Source organism: Corvus cornix, chromosome 1A, assembly GCF_000738735.6.
Source record: "Corvus cornix cornix isolate S_Up_H32 chromosome 1A, ASM73873v5, whole genome shotgun sequence".
Classification (NCBI taxonomy): Eukaryota; Metazoa; Chordata; class Aves; order Passeriformes; family Corvidae; genus Corvus; species Corvus cornix.
In genome coordinates, this window is record NC_047057.1 from 6,363,669 (window position 1) to 6,386,972 (window position 23,304).

Sequence of the window (23,304 nt, forward strand, 5' to 3'; positions counted from 1 at the left end):
GGGATGTGTGCATGCACGAAGGAGAGTGAGCTCACATTTTTTGCACTGTGGTATGTCTCTCAAATAGTGACAGAAAAAGGCAGAATGGTTTTAAATTAAAAGAGAAGAGATTTAAATTAGATGTTAGGAAAGGATTCTTTACTGTGAGGTTGGTGAGGCACTGGCACAGGTTGCCCAGAGAAGTTGTGGATGCCTCATCCCTGGAAGTGTCCAGGGCCAGGTTGCATGGGGTCCTGAAAAAACTGATGTAGTTTGTGGCATCCTGCCCGTGGTGGAGGGGGTCAGAATGAGGTGATCTCTAAGGGCCCTTCCAACCCAAACATTCTACAGTTTAATGATTTGTCTCTAGACTACTCAGCCTCAGGCAAAGTCTGCATAAAATCATGAGCCTCTCCAGATAGGGAGGGACCCCCTGTGGCCATTAGCAGCAGAGGACAGTGGCCCTGCAGCAGCCGAGAGCTCAGTCTGGATGAAAAATCATCTGCCACCTTGCAGGAAGCCACCTTGGAAGGGGACACCACACTCTGCCTCCCCACACTCTCAAGAGCAGCTGCAAACCACCAGATTCCAACCCTGGTCCAGCAGCAGCAGTGCCAGGCAGGGAACAGGGACAAACAAAACCTGAACCAAGGCAGGTTAAGGCATCAGGGCTGTCTGCCCTGGGCCCCTCTCAGAACCAGCATCTTGAACTGCAAAGCCCAAATTTACCAGGAGGGACATTTCTGAATGCTCTCCAAAACAACAATCCACAATCAAACAATAGCAGACCAAAGCTGTGTGAATAATTGATTATCTTTGGTTTGCTTGACGGACTGGAAAGGCAAAGGAAATATTTTTCAGGTTGACACAAAGTTATTCTGCTTTCTCTTCTGCCAAATGGAGGAGAAAGAAAACAAACAACAAAAAGGTTTTGTGTTTAACCCAAACATTTTTTGAACAGCTTTTAATTTTTGTGATTTTTCTCGTATTCCTTAAGAAAATGAAGGAATTTGTCTAAATGAAATTACACTCTTTTTGAAAGAAAAATGCAGAAAAAATTGGTTTGAAATGTACAAAAGAAGATTTTTTCTTTTTTTGAGTGCAACAGACTTGAAGTAAACTCACAGGTGGCTTCCGCTGCAGCCAGACTGCTTTTCAGCAAAACAGATGACTCAAGCAAAGGTTTTCCTCTCTCCTGGGTGAAAAGACCAACTCTGAGCCACTCTGGGCTTGTAGAACTTCTACACTAGCCACCAGTGAGTGCAGCACCCCTTGCCCACCTGTGGGGCACTCAACCCAAATCCCCTGAGGACAGGAATGAGCAGAGGGTGCCTGTTCCCTTGAGCCGACCACTGTTTCAGGAGATATCAGTAGTGACAAGCTGGGATATGAGTGTTTGTGCAAAGTGTCCCTGTGCTCTGGAGGGCTGTGCTGCCCCTGCCAGCTCTGTCAGAGGCAGCACACCAGGCAAAGGCAGCCTGAAAGCACCTGGTGTGTGCCAGATGGGTGTTCAGTGAGCACTCTGTGGGTGTCCAGCACGCTGTGAGCTGAGCCCCCTGTCCCAGCCACCGCTTCTTTGCCTGCCCATCAATCTTCCAAGTGCCAGGACTACCTGGTTCCCTGGGCACTGCTGCTAGGGTGATGTGCTTCCAAGTAATTAACAACACTATTGCAGTTTCCCCAGGACCCCCTGCTATTCCTGCTGCAGCATGAAAGCAGAAGCATTGCCTTGGCTATCCAGGGCTATCCTGTGGTGTCACTTCAGCTGGCACTGATTAGAGAGACTCTGTGCACTGCAGAGCCCTCATTGCCACCAGTGCTCACTGCACATCTCAGCTGGGACAGACACCAGTGGGCATCTCCATCTGTGCTCACTTACACAGAGCCCTTCCACACCACCCTGAGCTTTCCTCTGGTGTTCATTATTTGACATTTATTATTATTATTATTATTATTATTACTTTTATTATGTTGGTGCTGCCATATGCCATCATGCTCTCTCAGTGAGTACTGATTATTTGAAACTATTTTTTTTTCCGAAATTATTACCCCCAACTATTGCCACAGAGCCTTTAACTAGTTACATTTGTTGTATGTTATCTTACAGTTCCTTCTGGCACCAATTTCCACTGTAAGTTACCACACAGCCTCTGACAAATATTAACTCCCATTCATCAGCACGCAGGTCCCACCAACAGTAATTCCTACCATGGCACACACCACTGGTAATTTCTTCACACCATGACATAATCCCTATTAGTTCTGACTGCTAACAGGGCAGAAAACTGCTATCAAATGACACCCTCCTCATCCTCTGGGCATGCATTCAGGACAAAGAAATCATGGCTTACCCTTTCCACACTGCGTCTCCTCAGTGATCCATATGGTATTTTGAATAAAAGTCTTCGGGTCCTACCCGGAGTCACAGCTGACTGTACTACCATAGTGCAGAGCTAACCCGTGTGTGTGTGAGAGAGAGAGAGTTCACAGCACACACAGGCTTCCCTTGAAATAACTTACAGTCTCATCTAGATTTCCCAACTATCAAATAGCTGAGTGGGTTTTCACATCAGACCATATGAGTCAAGATGTGGCTTGTTTGAAAGAAGGAGGGGGGAAATGGGGAAAAAATAAATAAAAAAAGGAAACCCCAAGCCTTGTAACCTTAACAACATGCTTCAAGCAGCATATCTTTAGTTTCCTTCTGTTTCTCGGTGTAGTTTGCTCAGCAGGATTGCTGTGCCATAGAGGTGGAAGAATTAAGCTTCTGGGGAGAATGTTCCAAAAACGTCAAGCCCGCTTCTTGTTGCTACAGATGGTAACCAGGTCAGTTGTCTAATCAAAGCTCTATCTGAGTTATTATACGTTTTGCCATGTGACTGCAGACCCCTCTGGTTTGCTGTACAGTAGATCACATGTTCACCTTAAAAAGAATATCTGGTGTATCACCATCTGGTGCAGAGATTAATGTTAATTCCTGGGTTCAGATATTCCTCTCTCCTAGATGTTGGAAAGCACACAGCCAGAGCAGAGGGCTCGGGCATCTCCTCTGGGCTGCTCAGCTGAACTGAGCGCTCAGGGATCCAGGGTCTGTGTGGCACAGAGCAGCACATGCATCAGGACAGAGAACAGACAGTACCACTCACACTCACATCCGTACATATCCACATCAGTGAAAGCCTGATGGGTGATGCCTGCAGCCTCTGTGTGTTACCCACTTACAAAAATGGTTATGTTACAGTCTGTAATTGTGAAGTGTTACTTCACAAAGTCACTCTCAATGTCTACCTCTTTTTTTTTCTCTTACAAAACCACTTAAGAGGCTAGGAGAGGATGGTGTTTTCTTTCTCTGGAAGAAAAATTTGAAAATTTATTTACACTCTAAATTGTACACACATGCTCTGGAAAGGGGAAAAATACTTCCCCTTCCCACAGTCTGTCTATATCACCAGGAGTTGTCCTAAAGCAGCCAGGTATAATCCTGTGCCTTTGAAAGAAAGTGTTTTGGACACTGTGTTCATTTCCATGCTCTGCTAGAGGAATTGGTCCACATGCAGTTTAGAGTTAATGTGTGCAAGGTGGGAGCTTGTCAACCCAGAAATTCCTTAATGGTACTCTGAATTTGCCCAGTAAAATGGAAAAGATGTTGGCCCATGTTCTTTTCCTTGAAGCAGTCTAGCTGGGAGAGCAAAAATCTGTCGAGTTGGAGAGCCAATCCCTTCCTCCATGTATTGTTCTCATTTTAATGCAAAACTAAAAATACTTTGTTTTGATCCAAGTCCAAAAGCTGGGATAAAGGTGTTAGGGACATGACATTAAAGCAAACATTTCAAATAAAAAAGAGAAACTCTGTATCTGCTCAGCATATGCACATGCATTAAAACCAGTCAAAGAAAAAAAACCTGCAGCTTGATGTGGGAAACTCTAAATATTAAAACAATTGGCCTTTGTTCATAATTAGTTCCATATGTCTCTTGCCAAAGAGAGTGAAAGAGACAGGAAAAGATGGAAACATCTTAAGTATGACTGACTTATATAGGTTCTTTATGTGGAATGTGTGTACAGTTAGGGTCTTTGCTTGTTGCGGGATTTTTTTATGACTGTTCATGCCCCCCCTGCTATCTCACAGCCTGCCTACCTCTTTTTTCAAGTATGAAGTGGTTGGCATTTTCCACGGGGAACCTTTGCCTGCATCAGCAGAGCCCCTGGGGAAAAACTGCTGGAGAAAGAGGGCAAAGGTGGCAGCAATCAGCCTTGCTGGGAGCTTTTCCTGAATAAAAGCTGAGTCATGCCTGAGTCAGGACCTTGGGGGTGAATGTTTCATACAAGAGCAGAGTAGCAAAGATGTCCCTGCTCACCTGATCCGAAGCCCTGGGTGGGGCTCCTGCCCACACCAGCCGCCTACCCCGGGAGCTCTCATATTCCTGCAAGCATATTCTCCTTCCTGCAGGTCCAGCTCATGGAAAAAACAGTTCTGTAGATAGAAATTTATCCACTAGAGGGGACAAAGAGCCATCACACACATGGAGATGTGTCTGTAAGCCATCAGGCCCCGGGAGCAGGCACAGACAGTCCACTGGTACCAGCATGAAACACCACACACTGATTATCTCCATAGGGGAAAGGGGAGCATTCGTTCAGTCATTTGCACAAATCACTTTTTTTTTTGCCTGGATTTTTAGGTCTTGCCAATGAAATGCAAATCTGTGTGTTGCTCAAGGCAGCTGAATAATAATAAAAATATTCCTTACAGGAAACCACTTGCACATGTGAAAAGTAGAAGAAACCCATCAATTCGCATGTTATTGGAACCAGCTCCAGTAACATCCCTGTATATCCCACTGGGCCTGACTCCTTGCTCCCTCACTGTGCTGCACCCCAGACACAACTCTCCAGGAACCCCCCATGTAAATCTGCAGACCTGGACCCACTATGACACTTTCTTCTGCCTCATTCCTCATTTCCCAGGTGGTATGAATCTGGAGACAGGAGGCCAAATCTTAATCATCAGGACTGTGGAAACCACCCAGGATGATGAGATGCTGGCTTTATAGCTTTTGTTCAAAGCATATTAGTAGGCAACTGTATAGGGCAGTCTACTAGAATTCATTTGATAGGCTGCCTACAGGTAGGTAATGTAAAACATGCTCCCATGAGCGTTTTTCTAGTTGTTCCCAGAGGGTGATTTGGGTGTTCGTGACAGTCATAAGCACATCCAAGAGTACTTCAGCCCATCAGATTCTGAATTTTCCTCTGGAGAGCCCCCTTTCCCATTTAGGTGGCTGCAGATGTAGATTAAGATCACCAGGCTCATCACTGAGGCTTCATTTAACTGCATTGTCTGCAGAGACAATCTCCAACTGAACAGCACAGTAGGAAATAAACCCCCAAATATTCTAAGGGAACATCCTGTCCTTGTCCCCACAGACCCTCAGAAGGGACACACTTCTGTATTTACTAACTGCTGAAAGACAAAGCTCTTTAAAGCAGTGGATGCTTTTCAGTACTAGTTGCAAGCTGCCAGGAACAGTGGTTTGTGGTAACAATGCATCAGAGGAAAGTATATCCAATGGATTGCTATTTGGACTAGATTTCTCTTTTGGTCTTTAATGAAAAGGAGAGAGGAATCATTTACTGCTGCAAAGCGTGTCTTATATTTGCAACACAGGAGTCAAGTTTCAAGTCAGAGTACTCCCAGCAGAGATCAGTGAATGGAAACCAGTGACAGCAGTGGCACAGACTGACATGCAGTGAGTGGTATCTATCAGATCTATCAATAAGACATTGTACTGTAAAATTGAAAAGTCACTCGGTACAGAAAAATCCACTTAAGTTTGGTATTCCATGAAGACACAAGTATGGCAACAGATTGAGGGGAAAATAAGGATAATTTGCAGCTCCTGGGAGTATTTTCCACCCTGGATGATATCTATGGTCTGTCGGTAGCAAAGCCAAATTTTTCCCTGGAGTCCTGATAGGGAAACCACTTCTATTTGAGTTCTTTAGCAGCTCCTATTAATCTTTGTGGGATTTCTTACTTCCCACTGTAACAATCCTCCCTAGCTATTTTGTTGGAAATATGAGAACAGAGCTTCCCCAGAGCTCTGGGGCTGCAAACCCTACAGTGACTTAGCTTATATTTTATTGCACTCACAATCAGACTGCAAAGCAAATTGTCTTGTTGGGAGTGAAAGATGTGCAGAAGTTGTCATTGCAAATCCAGCTTGCTTTTGATTTAAAAAAAGCAAAACAATTTTCCAGTCTTACATGGTGTTTTATAGATAAATGTTATGATCACTCTAGCCTGGGGAGGGATGTGGGAAAACACACCGGGCGCAGCTCCATTCCCATATGAGTCCTTTCCATCAGAGCTGGCAATAACCCAGCAGCTTGCAGGGGTGAGAGAGAGAGGCTGTTTGTGGTCCCCAGTCACAGAAGGCCTGGGGGCTTCCCCTGTGTGTGGCAGGGCTGTGTCACATCAGGGGCCACATGCACCATCCTGTCCCTGTTTCTCCTGGGCAAGCAGTGCGTGGGAGTGCCTTTGCTGAGTGCAACTACCCAGGCTGAATATGAAGGTCGGTCCCACACTTGAACAGAGATTTGTACTTTGTTTCATTCTGTTTTGGTGCTGTGGTTTATGCAGTGATCAGTGTGGTGTTGGGCTGCACGTGCAGCATGTCCATCACTTGTACCAACAAAGACCATGGGGTGTAGCAATGAGAAATTTGGGCTTCTGTCACAAATTTACATCATGCTGCAGCGTGGTTGGTTAGCCATCTACAGTTCATAGATATGTTAGTGGGTCTGACTAGCATAAGCCTAATCAGAAACCCAGAACCAAGCCTTTCTGGACTCACAGAAGCTCCTATCTGATGCACATTGCTGTAGGTTGACACAGAATGTCATGTCAGGTGTTCCTAAATGTCCTCATTTGTAAATATCCACACGGTTGCTCATCAGTTGCTTTGTGTACCTCAGCCCTGGGTGTTCATGGGGAATGGCTGCCAGAGAGGACCGTGAAGCCCAGGATGTCACCTGCTGAGCCTGCACCTAGCCAAGCACTTAGACCCATCAGCTGCTGTGTCCACCAAACCAGCAAGTTCTCGGCACAGCCCCTACTGAAAATCATGGCACAGAGACCCCAGGAAATATCTTCAGGAAAGAGGACAGAGCAACCTGCACCCTTCCTCTTGCCCTCCTGGCACCAGGCAGGCTTTCCCAGAGCAGCCTCCAGTTCTCCTCTGCATCCTCCGACCTCTCTGCGGTCCTTGCTGAGGAAAGTGGTCCCAGTCTCTGAGCATCCAGGCAGATGGGCTCCTGGAAAACCCTGTCCAGAACAGCAGCAGATAGCAAGCAGGGCCTCTGCTAGATGGAAGGACATTTCCCTTGGGTTTTAGTGTGCTGGCAGGTCAGCTCTTTTCCCACATAACTCAGAGAGACAGCAATTAATTAGGGAGGGAACTCGCCTGACCCCATTGCCCTGGAGACACGCCCCTGTAAACATCACGGAGGGATCGAAGGGGCCACCTCTGACTTCCAGGGCTAGTATAAACAAAGGAGGAGATATTGGCAACAATAGCACATTCCCACATGGTGGCTGTGCAGCAGAGGCGGGGTGTGATGCACACAATAGCAGGCATGTTCTTAGCTGGCGGATGACTACACAGTATTTCTACTGGGGGTCTGGTCTAAAGCCTTTGCAAATCCTGGTGACTGCAAGGAATGTGTGAATATTTGGTGCATTTCAGTATCAAATCTTAAAATGTGAGCAGGCGATTCCCAGGGAATTCTCAGCGCTGCTGATTTGCTTCAATTCCTGAAGAAGTAGGGGTTTGCTCAGCACGGCATGGAAGGTATTCAGCCTTGAGCTCGATTTAAGCCTTAAACAGGATATGTGACATATGGACTATGTCAAACACTGCGAAGATAAATGCTTCTTTGTTCTGTGCAATTTTCTCTCTTTTAAAACTTCATCCTTGTTACACTGCTTTGATTAATCATAATATATTGTGGGAAAGCATATGTGTCTGTGAGGGAAGGAGAGAGAGTTATGTTGCCCCAAGAGAAAGCTGCATGAATAGCAGCGAGACCAACATGTCCCTCAAGAAGGAGGGGAAGTAGAAGACCCCTGAGAGATGTTACCAGGGGTTTTTTTAAGCTTTGCCAGACTTGGTAAACAGCTTCTCAGGCAAATTATGTTTTGTAGCTGAGGTCTTGCAGGCATGGAATAATGATGGCTTTTCTCCAAGTGAGGAGAAAACTGCATAAAGCTGAAAGAGGAACGGCTAACACTGGCAAAACACAAAGCCAGCTTGGTTGTGTTTTGTGCGTATTTTCTGAACAGATGAAAAAATGTGAAAAGTTTGACTCTCTGGATCTTCACTCTTGAACTCCTGGAGTCTCTTCCTGTAATTCCTACTATTCATACAACACCCTACCTCTGTTGTAGGAGACACCTGAAGTGGCACTTACCTCTCCTAACTTTGGTCCCTTTATGTGAGCTTGTCACCTGGACTCCTTTTGTCATAGCTGGAAGGAAATGGGCACTTTCAAGTTTTGAGGCACCAGACCTGCTTCAGCTGCCTGCTCTAGTGGGGGTTGAATGGTACCTGAAAGTGTCAATGTCTCCCCACCGATTACAAAACAAACATGACAACTGGCCACTCGTGGTGTGCCTCGCCAGCTCTGAGGTTCTCCTGCATCCCTTGGTAGCTGTATTTAATTACCTTGTGTTTGCTAACATCCCTTTTGGCATTCACGCTCCCAGCTCTTCATTCTCACTGTCTCGTGTCTGTGTGTTGTTCAGCATGGTTGACCAAACCTAGGCTGCTCCACAGAGCTCTTCTGTTGCACAAAGGCTCTCTGAGGGTCATGGGAGTGAGATGGGAGTTCTCTGCAGCTGATGGCACTGTGTGGAGGGCTGCAGCACAGCACTATGGCTTTTCTTCTGCTCCAGGACTGTCCATGGCAGCTGTGCCTGGCAACTCAGATTCCTGGGCCAGGCTCAAAAAATGACTCAACAAATTCATAAAACAACATCTACTGTAGGCTGCTAAATTTGAAGGTGCCACTTCTAGGTTGCGAAACCCTTGAGTGCAAAGAACTGGTGGTTGGAAGGTAACTGTGGGGATTGAGGTTATGCATTTACCCTCTTTTAGAGCTCTCTGTAGGGACCTGATGCTATTTGCTGGTCAAAACACGATGCTGAACTATATAATTCACTGGGAAGACCTGGTATGATTATTTTTCATTTCTCACTTTCAGAAGTGTCTAAACAAAACCTGAGGCAAACGACCTAATTAGATCTCTTTAATGGCACAATCCTGCTAAGCAACCTCAGCTTTTACTGCAGGTCAAGGGGCCTGATTCTGCTTCTATCCTCTGCACTGGCATAACTCATGCTGACTCCAGTGGTAGAGGGTGAAGCTTTAAATCTCTTGCAAACTGGATGCTGAGGAAAAACTGGGGGATGCTGTTGTTACCAGAGAGAAACTCATTAGGAGCTGCTTCAAAGAGCCAATTTCTCAGATAAATAAACACACAGAAATAGCCATTATATTGCAGGGGGTGAGGTTAGCACCCACACTTCTGCATTATGTATGATTTGTGACTGCTCTGGGTACAAACTCGCTTCTTGCTCTTCAATTAGCAAGCCCTGGCACTGGCAAAGCCACACAATTTATTGCTGCTGTAGAGGTTAATGGATCACTTTACATGTTGATAATGTCTTATTATTGCAATGGTTATTAAGAAAAACGTAACACAGGCACCAGGAGTCGATAGCAACTGCAAGAATGTTTGACTATGGCAGGGAGGGACTGCTGTGTGCATGGCTCACAGTGCAAATGGTGGTTGAAGAAAGTTCATCAAAACCATCTTCCTGCACCCCTTCTGTCTCCAGATTGTCCTCACTTCCAGATGTAAGGATGGCTACTGTTTACTAGTGTTGATGGCATGAGAAAATAGGAAGGTTAATGGTGTAATTGCACAAAGAATGGACAAATTTCACAGCTATCTATGTTAGAGCATACTAGGACTAGGTCCAAAGTCACACTTCATCCTTGGCATCAGAGATCTGTGAGACACTCATGGTTGGATTATTCTGCGATTGTGTGGACTTCTCTGGAGGGAAAAAATCACCAAACTGGGCTTCTGGAAGTTGTATTTCTACTCCTTTCTAAGTGAGAAGATGGGGGAGAACGCTGCTTAAATGGCTCCATGTTCCTCTGTCTCAGCTTCTCTATCTGTAACATAAAAAATTATCAGTGCGGATTTTATTGTTGTTTCACTATTACTAATAAAAAGCCAGGCCAGATAAATGCCCCTCTCTTCCCAGCTTAGTTTTAAGAGCTGGAATATGTGGGTATTGGTAGCTACCACTCCAAATCCTTACTGGGACATGATGGCCTTGTCCACCTCAGTGCCATCCCCACTGCCAAAGCCTACCAGGGAACTCTGACTCCTGTGGTGCCATGGCCAAGGGACCTGAACCTCATTTCAGACTTTTCAGTCTTAGTGTTTGAGTCCCTCTCGTTCAAATATCCAGCTTTATATCTGTCACGAGACAGGAGTTTGACTCAGATCTTGATTCCACTTCATCCCAGGTGATTTCCTCTGTGTGAGTTTCATGGCCTTGATATTTTGGTGTTAACTCTGACAGGACCTGACAATGGGGAGGGAGAAGAGCAGCTGTTTCTCTGGGTGGTGGAGGAGGAGGCTGGAGCATGGCAAATCTGGATTGCTACATCCACCTAGGGCAAAGCAATCACAGCTCCTCTCCATGCCAGAAAGCCCTCACAATTTCATCAGATAGTCTCATATACATACATGTATATGATATATATATATATAGATATTCAAAAATATATTTGAAACATTTTTATATATACATGTGTATGCATATACACATTAGTATATATTTTCTGTGGAGCGTGGCGGGAGGAAGCCTGAGGAGCCAGCTGTGGAAATTGATGTTTGTAGGAATGTAGAAGGAGCTAGGGAGTGTACAGTGGATTCGACAGGATGTGTTTGGATGGGGTCTAAGACCCCAAGAACCACTAGAGATAAATTGCCTGTTGTCTTCTAGGTGGTATCTGGAGTGGGCTCATGGTTTAAAGACTTCGTCTGAAGGGGTATTTTTCTCTCGGGACATCCACTACAGCTCCATCATGCCTATCCTCAGAATTCAGTCTCCTTTTTGAGGCCAGAGGATGTTTGACTACTTCAGGCTCACTTTCTTAACAGGATCAATATCCCTTACCCTGTTCACTTGAAAGTTTATTTTTTAGCAGGTCTAAATCCACATCCATAATGTAAGGAAAAGCATTCCTCAGTGGGGTAGGCTCCACAAGCCTTCTTACTTCCAACCCCTTCCAGACATCCCATGCAAAGTGCCCCATGCATGCTGGGCATGATATATCCCGGAGGTTCGCTCAACCTGTGCCTAAGGCAAGGCTTGGAAGGCAGCAAGGTTGATCCTGAGGTTTACCTCAAAGGTCTTCTTTCACAGACTGCACAAGAATAATTAGCGTGTCCAGAGGCAAGGAGGGTTTAGCTCAGGGATGCCTTTTGCAAGCTGTGAAACAAGGATTCAGAGCCTGCATTTCATACCCAGATTTCCTTTTCCCTGTAGCACACCCGAGGGACCTGCTGAGCTTGTCCCTGCACCGCCCCCCTCCTTTGGTCCCTGTCTCCCTGTCCAGCTTGTCCAGACAGCCAAGTCCCAGCTCATCAAGCGGCTCGGAAGCAGCCCGCCAGTGATGACAGCTAATTATGAAATGTCATGTCAGACTCTTCCCTTTTATCTCATCTCATACAGCCCAGCAAAGCTCTCCAGTGCCCTTTGGAAACAGGGGAAAGGAAGTGTCAGTGCAGCACCAGCTGCTTCTCTGATAGCGGGATGACAATGCGGGGAGAACACCACGTCCTGGAAGGAAGTGGCAGCTCGTGCCATGTAGATGCAAATCTCTGGTCTCCGCAAAATGAAAGAATATTTTAAAAAGTGTTCTCATGTAATACTAGCTTTCCAGAGGAAGTGTTTGACTTATCTGCTGGCAAGGCTTGCCATCATCTCTGCAAAACTGCTGACTTCACTCCAGGTGAGTTTCCTGCAGGAGAATTTAGTTAAAAAACCTTGTCCAGAGAAAAAAATGGCCCAACCCTATAGTTTTTCTTCAGTCTGCATTACTTGGAAGCCAAATTACATTAAGGTGTGTTAGTCTGAGCTATGTCTCAGGTTTCATTAGAAACTGGTGGCTGCTTCTTATTTGTTGTCTGCTATAACCTTTTACACTGTGACAAAATGGGCTTGATAGCTTAGTACAAGCTATTAAAGGGAGCTTTGTCAGGGTCCACTGATCCGGGAATCAGTTACTGTCCCTAAGGTCCAAGAAGCATTAAAAGTAAGTTTTCAGGAAAAAAAAGATAACTCAAGGCTCCATAGACCACAATTTCCCAATTTTTAAGTAATCACCTGGTCTGGAGCAGTGGAGGGCACCGAAGAATTGGAAGAGGAGCATTATGGTGACAGATGGCTTCGCTCTTTCAGCAATAAACCTGACACAGATGAAGATGCATGGCATGGAGCAGACTTCAAGATCATTCCCAGGAGGGTCCTGTTACCTGGCAGTCTGCCCACAGTGCATCCAGCCCCACCAGTCTGGCCCCATGCTCCCCACCAAAATACCCATCTTGCTGCAGCAAAACACTTGGTATATGACCTTGGACAAATCCAGCTGCTAGAATGCTCTGTAACAGCCAGAGCTTGACGTTTCGCCCTTCCTTCATACTGAGTTTTTTATTTACTTTTCTGTATCCAGTACATCCAGAGGGGTTTTTTAGCATTGTAAATGAATAGGTGGTTTAAGATCAAACACAGCAGCAAGGCAAGGTGATGTATGAGTAAAGCCTGAAAATTGTGCCTGAGAGTGGTGATTCTGCATTTGGCATATGATCTAGGCTACCCAAAATTCTTCCTGCCTTATTTCTTAGGTAGATTTTAGAAGAGCCCAGCTAGCTGAAAACATGGTTGCTCATAAGGGAGAACCATTTTCCTTGATTTGCATAGAAGCTGGATTAGACTCCCAGCCCTGAAGCAAGGCGTGAAGCCTGGACATGCTGCCCCGGGGTCGTACAGCCCCAGGCTCTGCAGAGCACACAGCTGTGACACTACTGCAGTGTCCCCTGCACAATGCTGCTCACACACCCCAGCCCCTGCAGACCCAGCTGTGCTCAGGAGTGGTACAGCATAGCACTGCACAGATATGTCCCTGCATCACAATTTCAGCTGTGACCACACTGTCCCAGCTGGGGATGTCTCACTGGGTTTCTGGAATTACAAACTTGAGAGACCAGTTCAGAACACAACCTGAGAAGAGCTCCACTGGTTTCACAAACTGAGGTCACCTGCACCTCTGGAGAATTTGGCCCACATTTTATTTGGCCAACTGTTACCCTCATTGCAAAAAACCACCAAATACCAAACCCAAAAATCTCATGAGGAGAGACATTTGGATGGAATCAAGGCATGGATATTAAAATAGACAATGGGACATGAAGAGCCAAGAAGATATGATTCCCTGTTTCCCTGTCTTACTGGGCTGTGTGGTTCCCAGCAAGACAGGAGTTTTTTCATGCCCTTCAAACATAATTAGACACGTGTAGGATTGTTCAGCCTCAGTCAGCCCTGGCTTTCTAGATGTTGTCAGTCTCTGAGACACTGCTTGGAGCTACCCTGTGACAAAATGCTTTAAGCACCCACTGTTCAATGACACCTGTCCCAGGAGGGTCTCAGTACCCCAGGTGTCAAACACCCAAGTCAGTGAAGCGATGCTGAGCTACAAACAGACCAAGAGGAATCGTGGTGCCAAGTTTATCCTACAACATTTGCAAATACTCCAAAAAAAGCACTGGCCCCTTCCCACACAGAATAACTTTCACAGCATGCTGTGGTCATGAGAGGCAGATGTTACATCTTTGCTTGTCATGGGGATTTAAATCCTTGGGGATTTTCTCTGGGATTCATGGTACTGAGAGCTGGGAAAATGACTTGAACCCAGAGCGGCCAATAATCATTAGGTTGACTCAGATATTACAGCCCAAAGAGTATTTCAGTATTTCATGCCCTGTGTAGAGGCTTTCACAGGGCAATCTCCAATAATGTCCATCTGCCCCTATTGCAGCCGCCTGGGCAAGGGGCAAAGGGACTTTCCAAAGTACTGAGGGGAGATGCCAGCACAAAGAATCTTGAGTCCATTTCACAGCACAGATGGACACCTCAATAACTGGAACGCAGGCTAGAAATCTGGCAAGATCCCCTGTTTTTCACTTCTGTGGTTGATGCCTAAGATTCCTTATCACTAGATCCTGAAATCTGAAATATTCGACTTAAGAGATGCCAAAAATCTTTTCTGAAAATTCAGAAGGTCACTTTCCATCTTATTTCTTATAGCCTGAATTCAGAGAGTACAGATCACCTTGGCATGACTTTTTTTCACAAAGACAAATGAACTGGCAATCCCTCACTATTGTTTTCAATCCCCTCCCCCCAAAAAACCTTCCAAAACATGACCAACTCCAACCTTTAGGCAAAACCCATCAAGCTGTGTTGGAAAAGGCAAGAATGTGTTTGGAAATGCTTTGATATTTTTAAGAAACTTTAAAATGAGATGATGCAGACAGATTCTTATCTCAGATGTGTAGAAGCAAATCATACATTGCTTCAGTGAGCTTTGATGGTTCCAAGGAAGCAATCCCAGATTAACACTGGTTTAAGTATTTGATTGATCCAGGAGTAATAAACTGGATTATATTGAAAACTCTTTTGCTTGTTCCTCCATCTCTTGCAAAATAACCCAAGAGTCAAAAATAATCTAATAGCAGACAAAATCCTAAAGTCAAGGACACTTGATGTCAAGCAATGCACAATTTAAATCTCTGTCAATGCAATAGTTTTACAGAGATATTCCTCAAACTCTCAAAATCTCTCCTCCTTTTCACATAAAAATTGTAGATGATACACAAAACCAGTGCAAAATCTATCCTGTCTTGGATCTCACACTATTCCAGTTTTGTATGTTATAGCTTGAAGAAGATGCCTAAACCACAAAATATTGGTAGAGCTGGATTTCACACAGTTTATCAGGAAATGTAAAGGAATTAAGTCAATGCAACACCTTGGATATGCCATAAAATTTGTATACTGCCTTCTGGACTATTGTCATCCCACTTTAAAAAGGAAATTGTGGCTTACTTACAAACACATCCATTAGTAGGTGCTCCAGTGTCACTTCAATATCCTCTAACTTAGCTGCTAAAGTCATTGTGAAGTCAAACAGAGGAAAGCTGTCAGAAGTTGCAATCCAAAGCGTCTGTGGCCAAATCTAATTCTCAAACTGTCACAAATGAGTTTCTCACAGAAAAGGAAAATCCAAGAAATCAAAACTTAACATCAGAGTCCAGATGATGCCCTGGACTCCGTGCCGGCTGTCAGTCCTGCTTGCAGGACTGAGGATTATTCCATGTGTGCAAGATGGGAGAGAAGCTGCAATGTGTGTGCTGCCTTCCTTTCAGAGCTCCCCAGCCAGAAGCATGGAGTTATATCTGGGAAACCACAACAGAGGGAGGGAGAGACACACACAGAGGGAGAGAGAGGGGAGGAATGGAATAAACTGCCTTTGACTATGACTGATATTTATAGGACTGCTTGTTTTTGACTCCAGTCCATTTCTCTGTTCATTTCTGACCTTTCACAAATGGCCCAGCACACTGGAGTGTATTGTACAACAGGGGCAGTGGGTCCCACAGAAGTTGGCTGTGACCAGTGCTGGGCCGATTCACACAAGCACTCCGTCAATAGCTCTTTGTCACAGCATACCAGGCTCTGCGCTGTAGCAAGTGACAGAGGAGAGCACAGACATGTAAAAAACAAGGAAACAAAAGTTGTTTGGATACTAATTTTTTCCTAAGAGTATTAATAGAGCCCCTTACCCACTCCCCAAGGCACTGGCGTGCAGTGGTGACTGCTGAAGTTATGTATGGAGGGGAATAACCCCAAATAATACTATAGGGTTTGACCCTGCAAACACCGCTTCTTACACATACTCCCACCACTCAACCCCTTCAGCTCTGCAGTATCTCTGTCCCCTAAGCACTGCTCAGGACTAGACCCTTCCTTTTATTGTATTTATGGAAAGTTTAAAACATGATCCCAACTGCTTGCTGTTCCTCTACACTTAACTCAATGGAGAAAAGGTTTCTGCTTGCTTAGCACTTTGTAGCTCTCACAGCTACATGGAGTGGGAAGGTACTGATGGACATGACCCAACCAAAGCAAAACCCAGTAGAGGTTCTCTTCAAGGATTTTTCGTAATGTTAACTGGAACCAACTAGAAAGGAAACTGAGGCACAAAAAGGAGAAATACTGACAGTCTTGATATGGCCAGGACTGGTGCCAAAGTCTTCTGCATCCTAGGCAGTGACAGGTTCATCAAACTACCTTTCATGATGTTCACATTGCTCAGCCAAATTATTTTTTATGTATTAGACATGTACCCACATAGCTTGAAATCTGAGAGTGAAACCTTGCATGTGATGCTGGGAAAAAACATCCACAAGGCTGCTCTAAAGGTTTCAGAAACTGAAGACCAGTATTATTTATAAAGGTGTGAGATGGATAGAGTTGATGGAGCTTAGAGGGACCTCTAGTCATAAATTCCAACTAAATGTTCTCAGAGTTATAGCTGAAATCACATTTTCCGACCTGTACCATCAGCATTGGAACAGGAGCTGCCTCTGATGGCCGAGTTTTAGTAGACAACAACATGATGGACCATTTGGGACATGTTATGATGGATGGTTTCAACAGCAAAGGAGGACATGTCATTCATTTTCCAGCTGGACCAACTCTCATTCACACATGGCCCTACATCAGATAATAGGTTGGCTGCTCCAGAAGTAAACCCAGCACGAGAAGCTTGTCTACTGCAAAAAAGCCTGTTAATCATTCATGTGTTGCCCTTTCATTAAAGCTTTGACAAAGTGTCTTCACCAGTATGAGTGGAGGGGTGTTTTAATGAGCATGGATCAAAACAAAGAGGAATACATTTGGAGGGAAGGCAGTGGAAACCCAGGGAACCAGAAAGCAGTAAGGCAACGAGCGAGCTGGGGTGCATGGCCACAGGTATCACTGCAGACAGGATTTCATGTGCTTTGCTCTCTAGGAAGTGTTTGCAGAAGAAGACCTGGCTGCTGGTAAGGTCTTCATCCTCTCCAGCATGTGTGGAAATTCAGAGATTCCAGGAATCTATGGATTCTACACAACCAGGCTGGGTACCAGACACATGACTGGCCTTCTGCAGGTCCCTGGCCCACAGAAAGCAGTGTTTGGGCTGTGTCAGATGAGCCAGCACTGGTCCAGATGGACTGAATCATGCATTTATCTACCTCTAACTGACCCAACTACTGTCCAACAAGTCTGACCACAACAAGAACTTTACTGGAATCAAACATGTGATCGCTTCTGTCCTCCCCACCCCATTTATTGCACAAAGGCTAAGTGTTAAAAACTGAAATATGAAATTAAAGATTCTTTTCTGTAGGCTCCCTCTGTGCAATAGCACAGGGCAAGCGTGTCACTTGTGCCCCTTGACTGTCCCTGTAGCTGCATTGTGTTGGTTACAGAGATAAACAACAGGAGACATCTTCCAGGGTCAGAACACAGTGTCCATGTGACAGACGCCGACTCCAACAAAGGCTCATTTTTGTCTTCACAAAGATGAATTTCAAGATTATTTCAAAAGTGATGGAGAAAACAGTGTCAGGCACAAGAAAGTGGCTTAGGGGTACATATAATGCCTTCCCTGATGCCCACTCAAGAAACACCTGGCACTAAAAACACCACGTGCTCCATTGGCGATGGCAAGGAGGATGAATGGATTCCCAGGTTCTCACCCAGGCTCAGCTTTACATGGTCTGGTATTCCATTATTAAAACAGTACAGATTGGTATAGCAGCTCTTAGGCTCTTGCAGTTGCAATATTCAGCTTAGCAATTCTCCTGCTGGTCAATATTAACTGTCTGTAGAGATGGTCAGAAGTTTGGGTAAAAATGATCTTACTGGGAAAAGTTGCTTTGCTGAAAGTGCTGTGGAATTTTCCTGACACCGAGACTGCAGGGCATTTTGTACTCAAAGGTATATCTCATTCCTTTTTTCCTTCAAATTCCTATAAAATTTCCGATTCAAAGCAAAGCACAATGGGAAAAAATCTAAAATATAGAAAATGTGCAGAAAAGAAAAAAGAATCACATTGTTCCAGTGATAACCGAAGCAGTTGGTGTGGCTGTGGTAAAATTATATTAATGGTGGAAAAAAAGGCACCAAAGTGCAGAAATTTGTTTCACTCAACCCCTTGAAAAAGCAAATAGCAGAAATCAGAGTCACAAAATCAGATCTAAGCAGAAGAACTTCTTCAAACACATAAAATCTCTGAATTTATCCCATTGGATCTCTTCTAGTTTTCACTTCAATGTTGCTTACCCCAAGTGACCTTTTTTATGGAGATAGCCTCTCAAATGCAGTAAACAAGAAACAGAATTTCTCTGAGTTCCCCAGGGATTATTCCCCAAACCTCTGTGCATGTGCATTACAGGAACACACAGAAATGAGATCACATGTGACAATGAGAAGCTCTAACCTGGTTGATTCTTTAATGCAGTAGGTCCAAACAGTTTCTTTATTAAATCATTATTTCCAGCTTTTCTAATTTCTGAGAATGTATTACTTGGCCTTTGCAAGCATGAGACCTCTTCTATTTAAAGCAGAGCATCCATCTGACAACACACCAAAGTATTTGTGCAGAACAGGATGTTCTTCTACACCCACATTTTCTCCTCACTTCCTTCCTAGTTTTCTTCGACCATTTGGGAATAAGATACCAGAAAAGAGCTCAAAAGGGGAGATTATTGTAGCATTTTTGCCAAAATGAGATTTCAGCAAAATGTGCTGTTTTTCAAAAGCCGGAATGTTATCTGGGGACACACTGGATCCCAGAATTGTTTTCCTAGGGGAGTCCCAGGGGTGAGGGTGGTTGTTGATGGTAGGAAAGAGTTGCCTTGCAAGCGCTGGCTTACAAAGACAGGGGTGTAACAACAAAACAAAAAGTTTACCAAGTAAGGCCAAAAGTTGACAAGAAAGGGTTAACAAGCTGATCTGAGTTTAATTAGTACCAGGAAGTTATGTTTGGGCCAGGCCAGGTGGCAAAGATGGGAGCTGAGGAGTCCAGGGAGAAAAGGAGGCTATTTGTCCATGAGGCAAAGAATATTCCTGGGTCATGGAGCGTGCTAGGAAAGGCCTCCTGGCTCTCCTCCATTGCTCTAGCCAAGGGACCAAGGCTTCAGTCATGAACATGTGTGACAAATATGGGTGAAAGTCCATTCTGGGCAGTGCCTTTGCCATCCCACAAATGTGGGATGGGCTCCCATTCAGCTGTGGCAAGTCAGGCTGTCTTTCTATGCATCCAGCAGAGAACTTTTATGAACTTTTTTGCTTGAAATAATCAAAGTGAGGATTTGAAGATGAATCCTTTTGATCTCCTCCACAAGTTTTTCTATGCTTTCTCCTCTTGAGTTCAACAAAGCATGAAATTGTTCTCTTTGGGGCAGGTGAAGAGGGACATCCCATCCTCTTGGTAAACTTGGATAACAGGGAACCATCAGCTTCCAAAACCTTCTTTCCATCTCCAGTTTTTCTTCCCACACAAAAACCTGGATGCAGGAACTGATCAACCTGGCACCTCCAGGTTGGATTGTGCTAATTCACTGAATCTGGAGCTGAGTCTGAAGCCTATCAGGTTCCAGCTGGCCCAGGGCACAGCCATCTGCCCTCACCTTGGTTCATTGTGCTGTAAGTCAGCCCCATTCTGCAGGAGCTTTCAATGTCAGCTGAAGGCCTTGGTGATAATTATCCATTGACTTAATTAAAGTGCTGCATCAAAGGCTGGACATCAGCCTATGGCTCCACCTAAAATCTCTGATCCAGGATGAAATGCAACAGCCTCATCTGATGAAGGCATCCAGCTGTGAAGTATCTCCAGACATGCAAACCTTGAGTCCATGCAGTCAAGGCAACGAGCAGGGAGATGATTTTGAGTTTTCTCCAGGGGTGTGGGTGAGGACACTCACTGCTTTACCTATTAACAAGCAGTCTGTGAAAGAGGGACAGCAGTGAGAGAGCACAGTTTGCAAGTGATACTGTGGTATTCAGGCTAGTGAGAACAAGGGCCTACCGAAAGATATGATGAGACTAAGTAAATGAGCAATAAAACAGCTAATTAAATTTAATGTAGCCAAATGTGAAGTAATGTTCATGGCAGGAAAAATGTTCTGAACTTCACATATAAGATTATGGGCTCTGGGCTCACTCAGGAGTAAGATATTTGGATTATAATAATTCTATGAAACATCAGTTCATTGCTCAGTAGTGGTGGAATAAGCAAATAAAATATTAACATTTACCAAGGGGCAAGTAAAAGAGACTATTAATATGCCACTGAATCAAACCAGGGTTCACTTATGTCTTCAACACTCTCTTTTGATCCCTTTATCTCCAGAAAAGACATAAAGAAGAGGGGCAGGATTCAAGGAAAGACAATAAAAATGATTACATGTAAGAATAATGGCTTACATAAAGAAATGACTGAGTAAGCAAAGTGGACTCTTTGGTCTAGGGGGAAAAAATATGGAGAAAGAGACTTACAGAATGATGGTGAGTAACATGGAGAGGGCAAAACATTCCTTGCCTTCAAGAGCATCTCCCCATCCTAAACTATGTGGGACAAGCCTGCAGGTACACAGTGCACTGCCAGGCAGGGCTACAACACATCTGGGGCTGCTGCATGGGCCAGCTGAGATCCCACATGTCCATCAGTCCTCTCACCAGTAATGGGACGGAGGAGCCACTGCTTGCATCTGAGGGGTTTGCCAGGCTGGGGCTGGCCCGTGCTGCCAGATGAAGAATGAGCGTGGGAGTCCCATTCCTGACCTCTTGCCCGCAGTGGGATTGACACAGCTCCATAACGGAGACAAAAATGCAGCTTCCACACGACAACAAGATAAACGTTTTTATAAGGAAGTCTCCATATGGGAGACGCCAGCAGCTCTGAGGTATTGCGGGCATGAAAAACAATGACCAGAGTCCTGCTGCCCTGGCAGGTTTAGCACCAAGGCTTGTCCCAACCCTTTTACAACCTTTAACAGGGACATTCCTGTTTGCTTTATGAAGTGAGCTTAGAGTCAACAAAATGGAGCCTGGATCATCCTGCCTCTGAGGAGTCCCAGGTGCTGCAGAGCACTCAGCTTTCAAGTTAAAAAAATGTGGCTATAATTTATATTTTATTGTCACTATATTCAACCAACATCTCATCTTCTTCCTGGGCATAGCTGCTGCTGGCTGACTTTTTTCACTGTCCCCATTGCATTGCTTCTCGTGGGTGGTCTCTCTCTCCTTGATGGCCTCCCACAGCTCTCTGGAGCTAAGACGTTGTATTTTCATGATTTAACTGGGTGTCCTAAAAGCCACCCTTTGGCTAAAGGAATCTGTCTCCTGTCCCTCTCACATGCACTTTCATTTAAAGGCCACTCTCGGCAAGGGAAGGGAAACCTCAAGTTTTCTTTCTTACGGACTTCCCCCAGGGCTAAACCAGCCACCCAAGGATGAAGGAGCCGTTTTGGCACAAATAAGCTGAGTGGGTGCTGTTCAGATGGGTTTTGTCTCTTTCAAGTGGAGAGAGACGGCTGGGGTCATGGAGAACATGGAGAACACAGAGGAATCAGTCTCCTAGGCTGGCTGTGCATGCCCAAATCTGCCTTGCATGGCAGCAACCTGCATCACAATCCACCTGCCTGAATCAGAGCAATAGAAATGCACCTTTTAAATGCTGTTGATAAACCCTCCCCTTTTCTAATCCCACTTCCCACAATTCAGCGTCCCACTGACTTCTTCCCTTGCTTTCCTAAAGCATCATCCATTTGTCTCTGGGGTCTCCCATGTCTCAAGGTGACCTGCTGGGCAGGGCTGCTGCATTTCCCTGGGAGATGGCTGAGCCATGCATACTCTTGGAGATGTCCAGATGCCATTGAGCCACATGAGCCTATTATTTAGCTCGCTGTGAGGGATCCCACTTCAGCTTCCCCCCTTGATGTAGCAAATCAGCTGCATTATTAAAATGATTAAAAATAGACTGAGCTTGCCTGAGACTGCATCTATAATGGATCAATTGCTTTTTATACATTTTTTGGCTCCCTACAGTGCTGCTTTGTCATGTTGCTTTTACTTGGTGGGTGAGATCTTGAAATAATAGGCACATTCAGGAGATATAAATATAGCTGTTTATTGCCTTAAAATGGGTCTGCAAACAAATCACAGTCTCAGCTTCAGGTATTTGGAAATTGAATCTTCCTCTCTGTCCCTTCCCTTTTGGACCTGAGTCAAACACTGGACTTTGCAGCTTGGCAGCTGCTTTATCTTACTTTATCATAAGATATAGGCACTAGTTCTGCTGCACAAAATTCAAATCCTCATTTGCTGTTGATTTAAGAAGACCTTGATGCTAGTCTGGATTTGATTCCAGGAAGAAATAATGTGGAGTTACCATTGAAAGGCTGCAGCACAGTGAAATAAAAATAAATGCACTGCATTGTGTAGCTTAACGGGGTGCTAATTTCTTGGGAGCGCATAAATAGGAGGCACAGAGCACATCTGTTTGCTGGCATTGGGTTGGGAAAGTGCAGGGGAAATTTGGAGCTCTGTCACAGGGACAGGCTGAACTTTGTTCCCATGTCTCACAGAACTGCACAAAGTCTCCTCTGTAGAATTGCCAGTTAATTAAAAATGATATTTATGGTACCCTGGAGATGCATGCTCATAATTCTGCTTTTAGCATTTCTACAAAGTCTGGCACAGAAAGAGGGCTGGGGCCCTGGCGATGCAAACAGCAGCTCCCATCATCACGCTACCCCTGTGGCTGGAGTCCACACAGAGGGGCTTTGGACTGCCAAGGCCATTTCCATCACACTGTGTTTGCTGATGGGTTTTATCACCCACATCTGCTGCAGTGAACATGGGACACCCCTCCACCTCACGCTGAGATTCCCAGGTATGTTGGAAGCAGAAGTGAATTAACCTGCCTGTGGCAGATATGATGCTCTCTGCTCACAAGTGCCGCTCACAGAGAGATACACAGAAGCACAGAGGAACCCAATGAATCCTAAAGTACCAAAATAACAACCTGTGCTCAAACCTCTGGACTCCACATCCCCTTGTCTCCTTCC

General features: G+C 45.0%; 1 protein-coding gene across 6 annotated transcripts in view; it reads right to left on the minus strand.

Moving 5' to 3' along the window:
• FRMD4A (FERM domain containing 4A) overlaps positions 1–23,304 on the minus strand; it is a 359,217-nt gene that overhangs the window by 195,361 nt on the left and 140,552 nt on the right. For 2 of the 6 annotated variants that reach the window (XM_039570492.1, XM_039570494.1), the window contains exon 1: positions 2,331–2,438. The exons of 3 other annotated variants lie outside the window; for them this stretch is intronic. In XM_039570492.1, the coding sequence (XP_039426426.1) occupies positions 2,331–2,423 (93 nt within the window). In that variant the 5' untranslated portion in view covers positions 2,424–2,438. Of the gene's footprint in view, positions 1–2,330; positions 2,439–15,233; positions 15,631–23,304 lie in introns of those variants that run through there. One more of the 6 variants, XM_039570493.1, reaches the window with a different exon arrangement.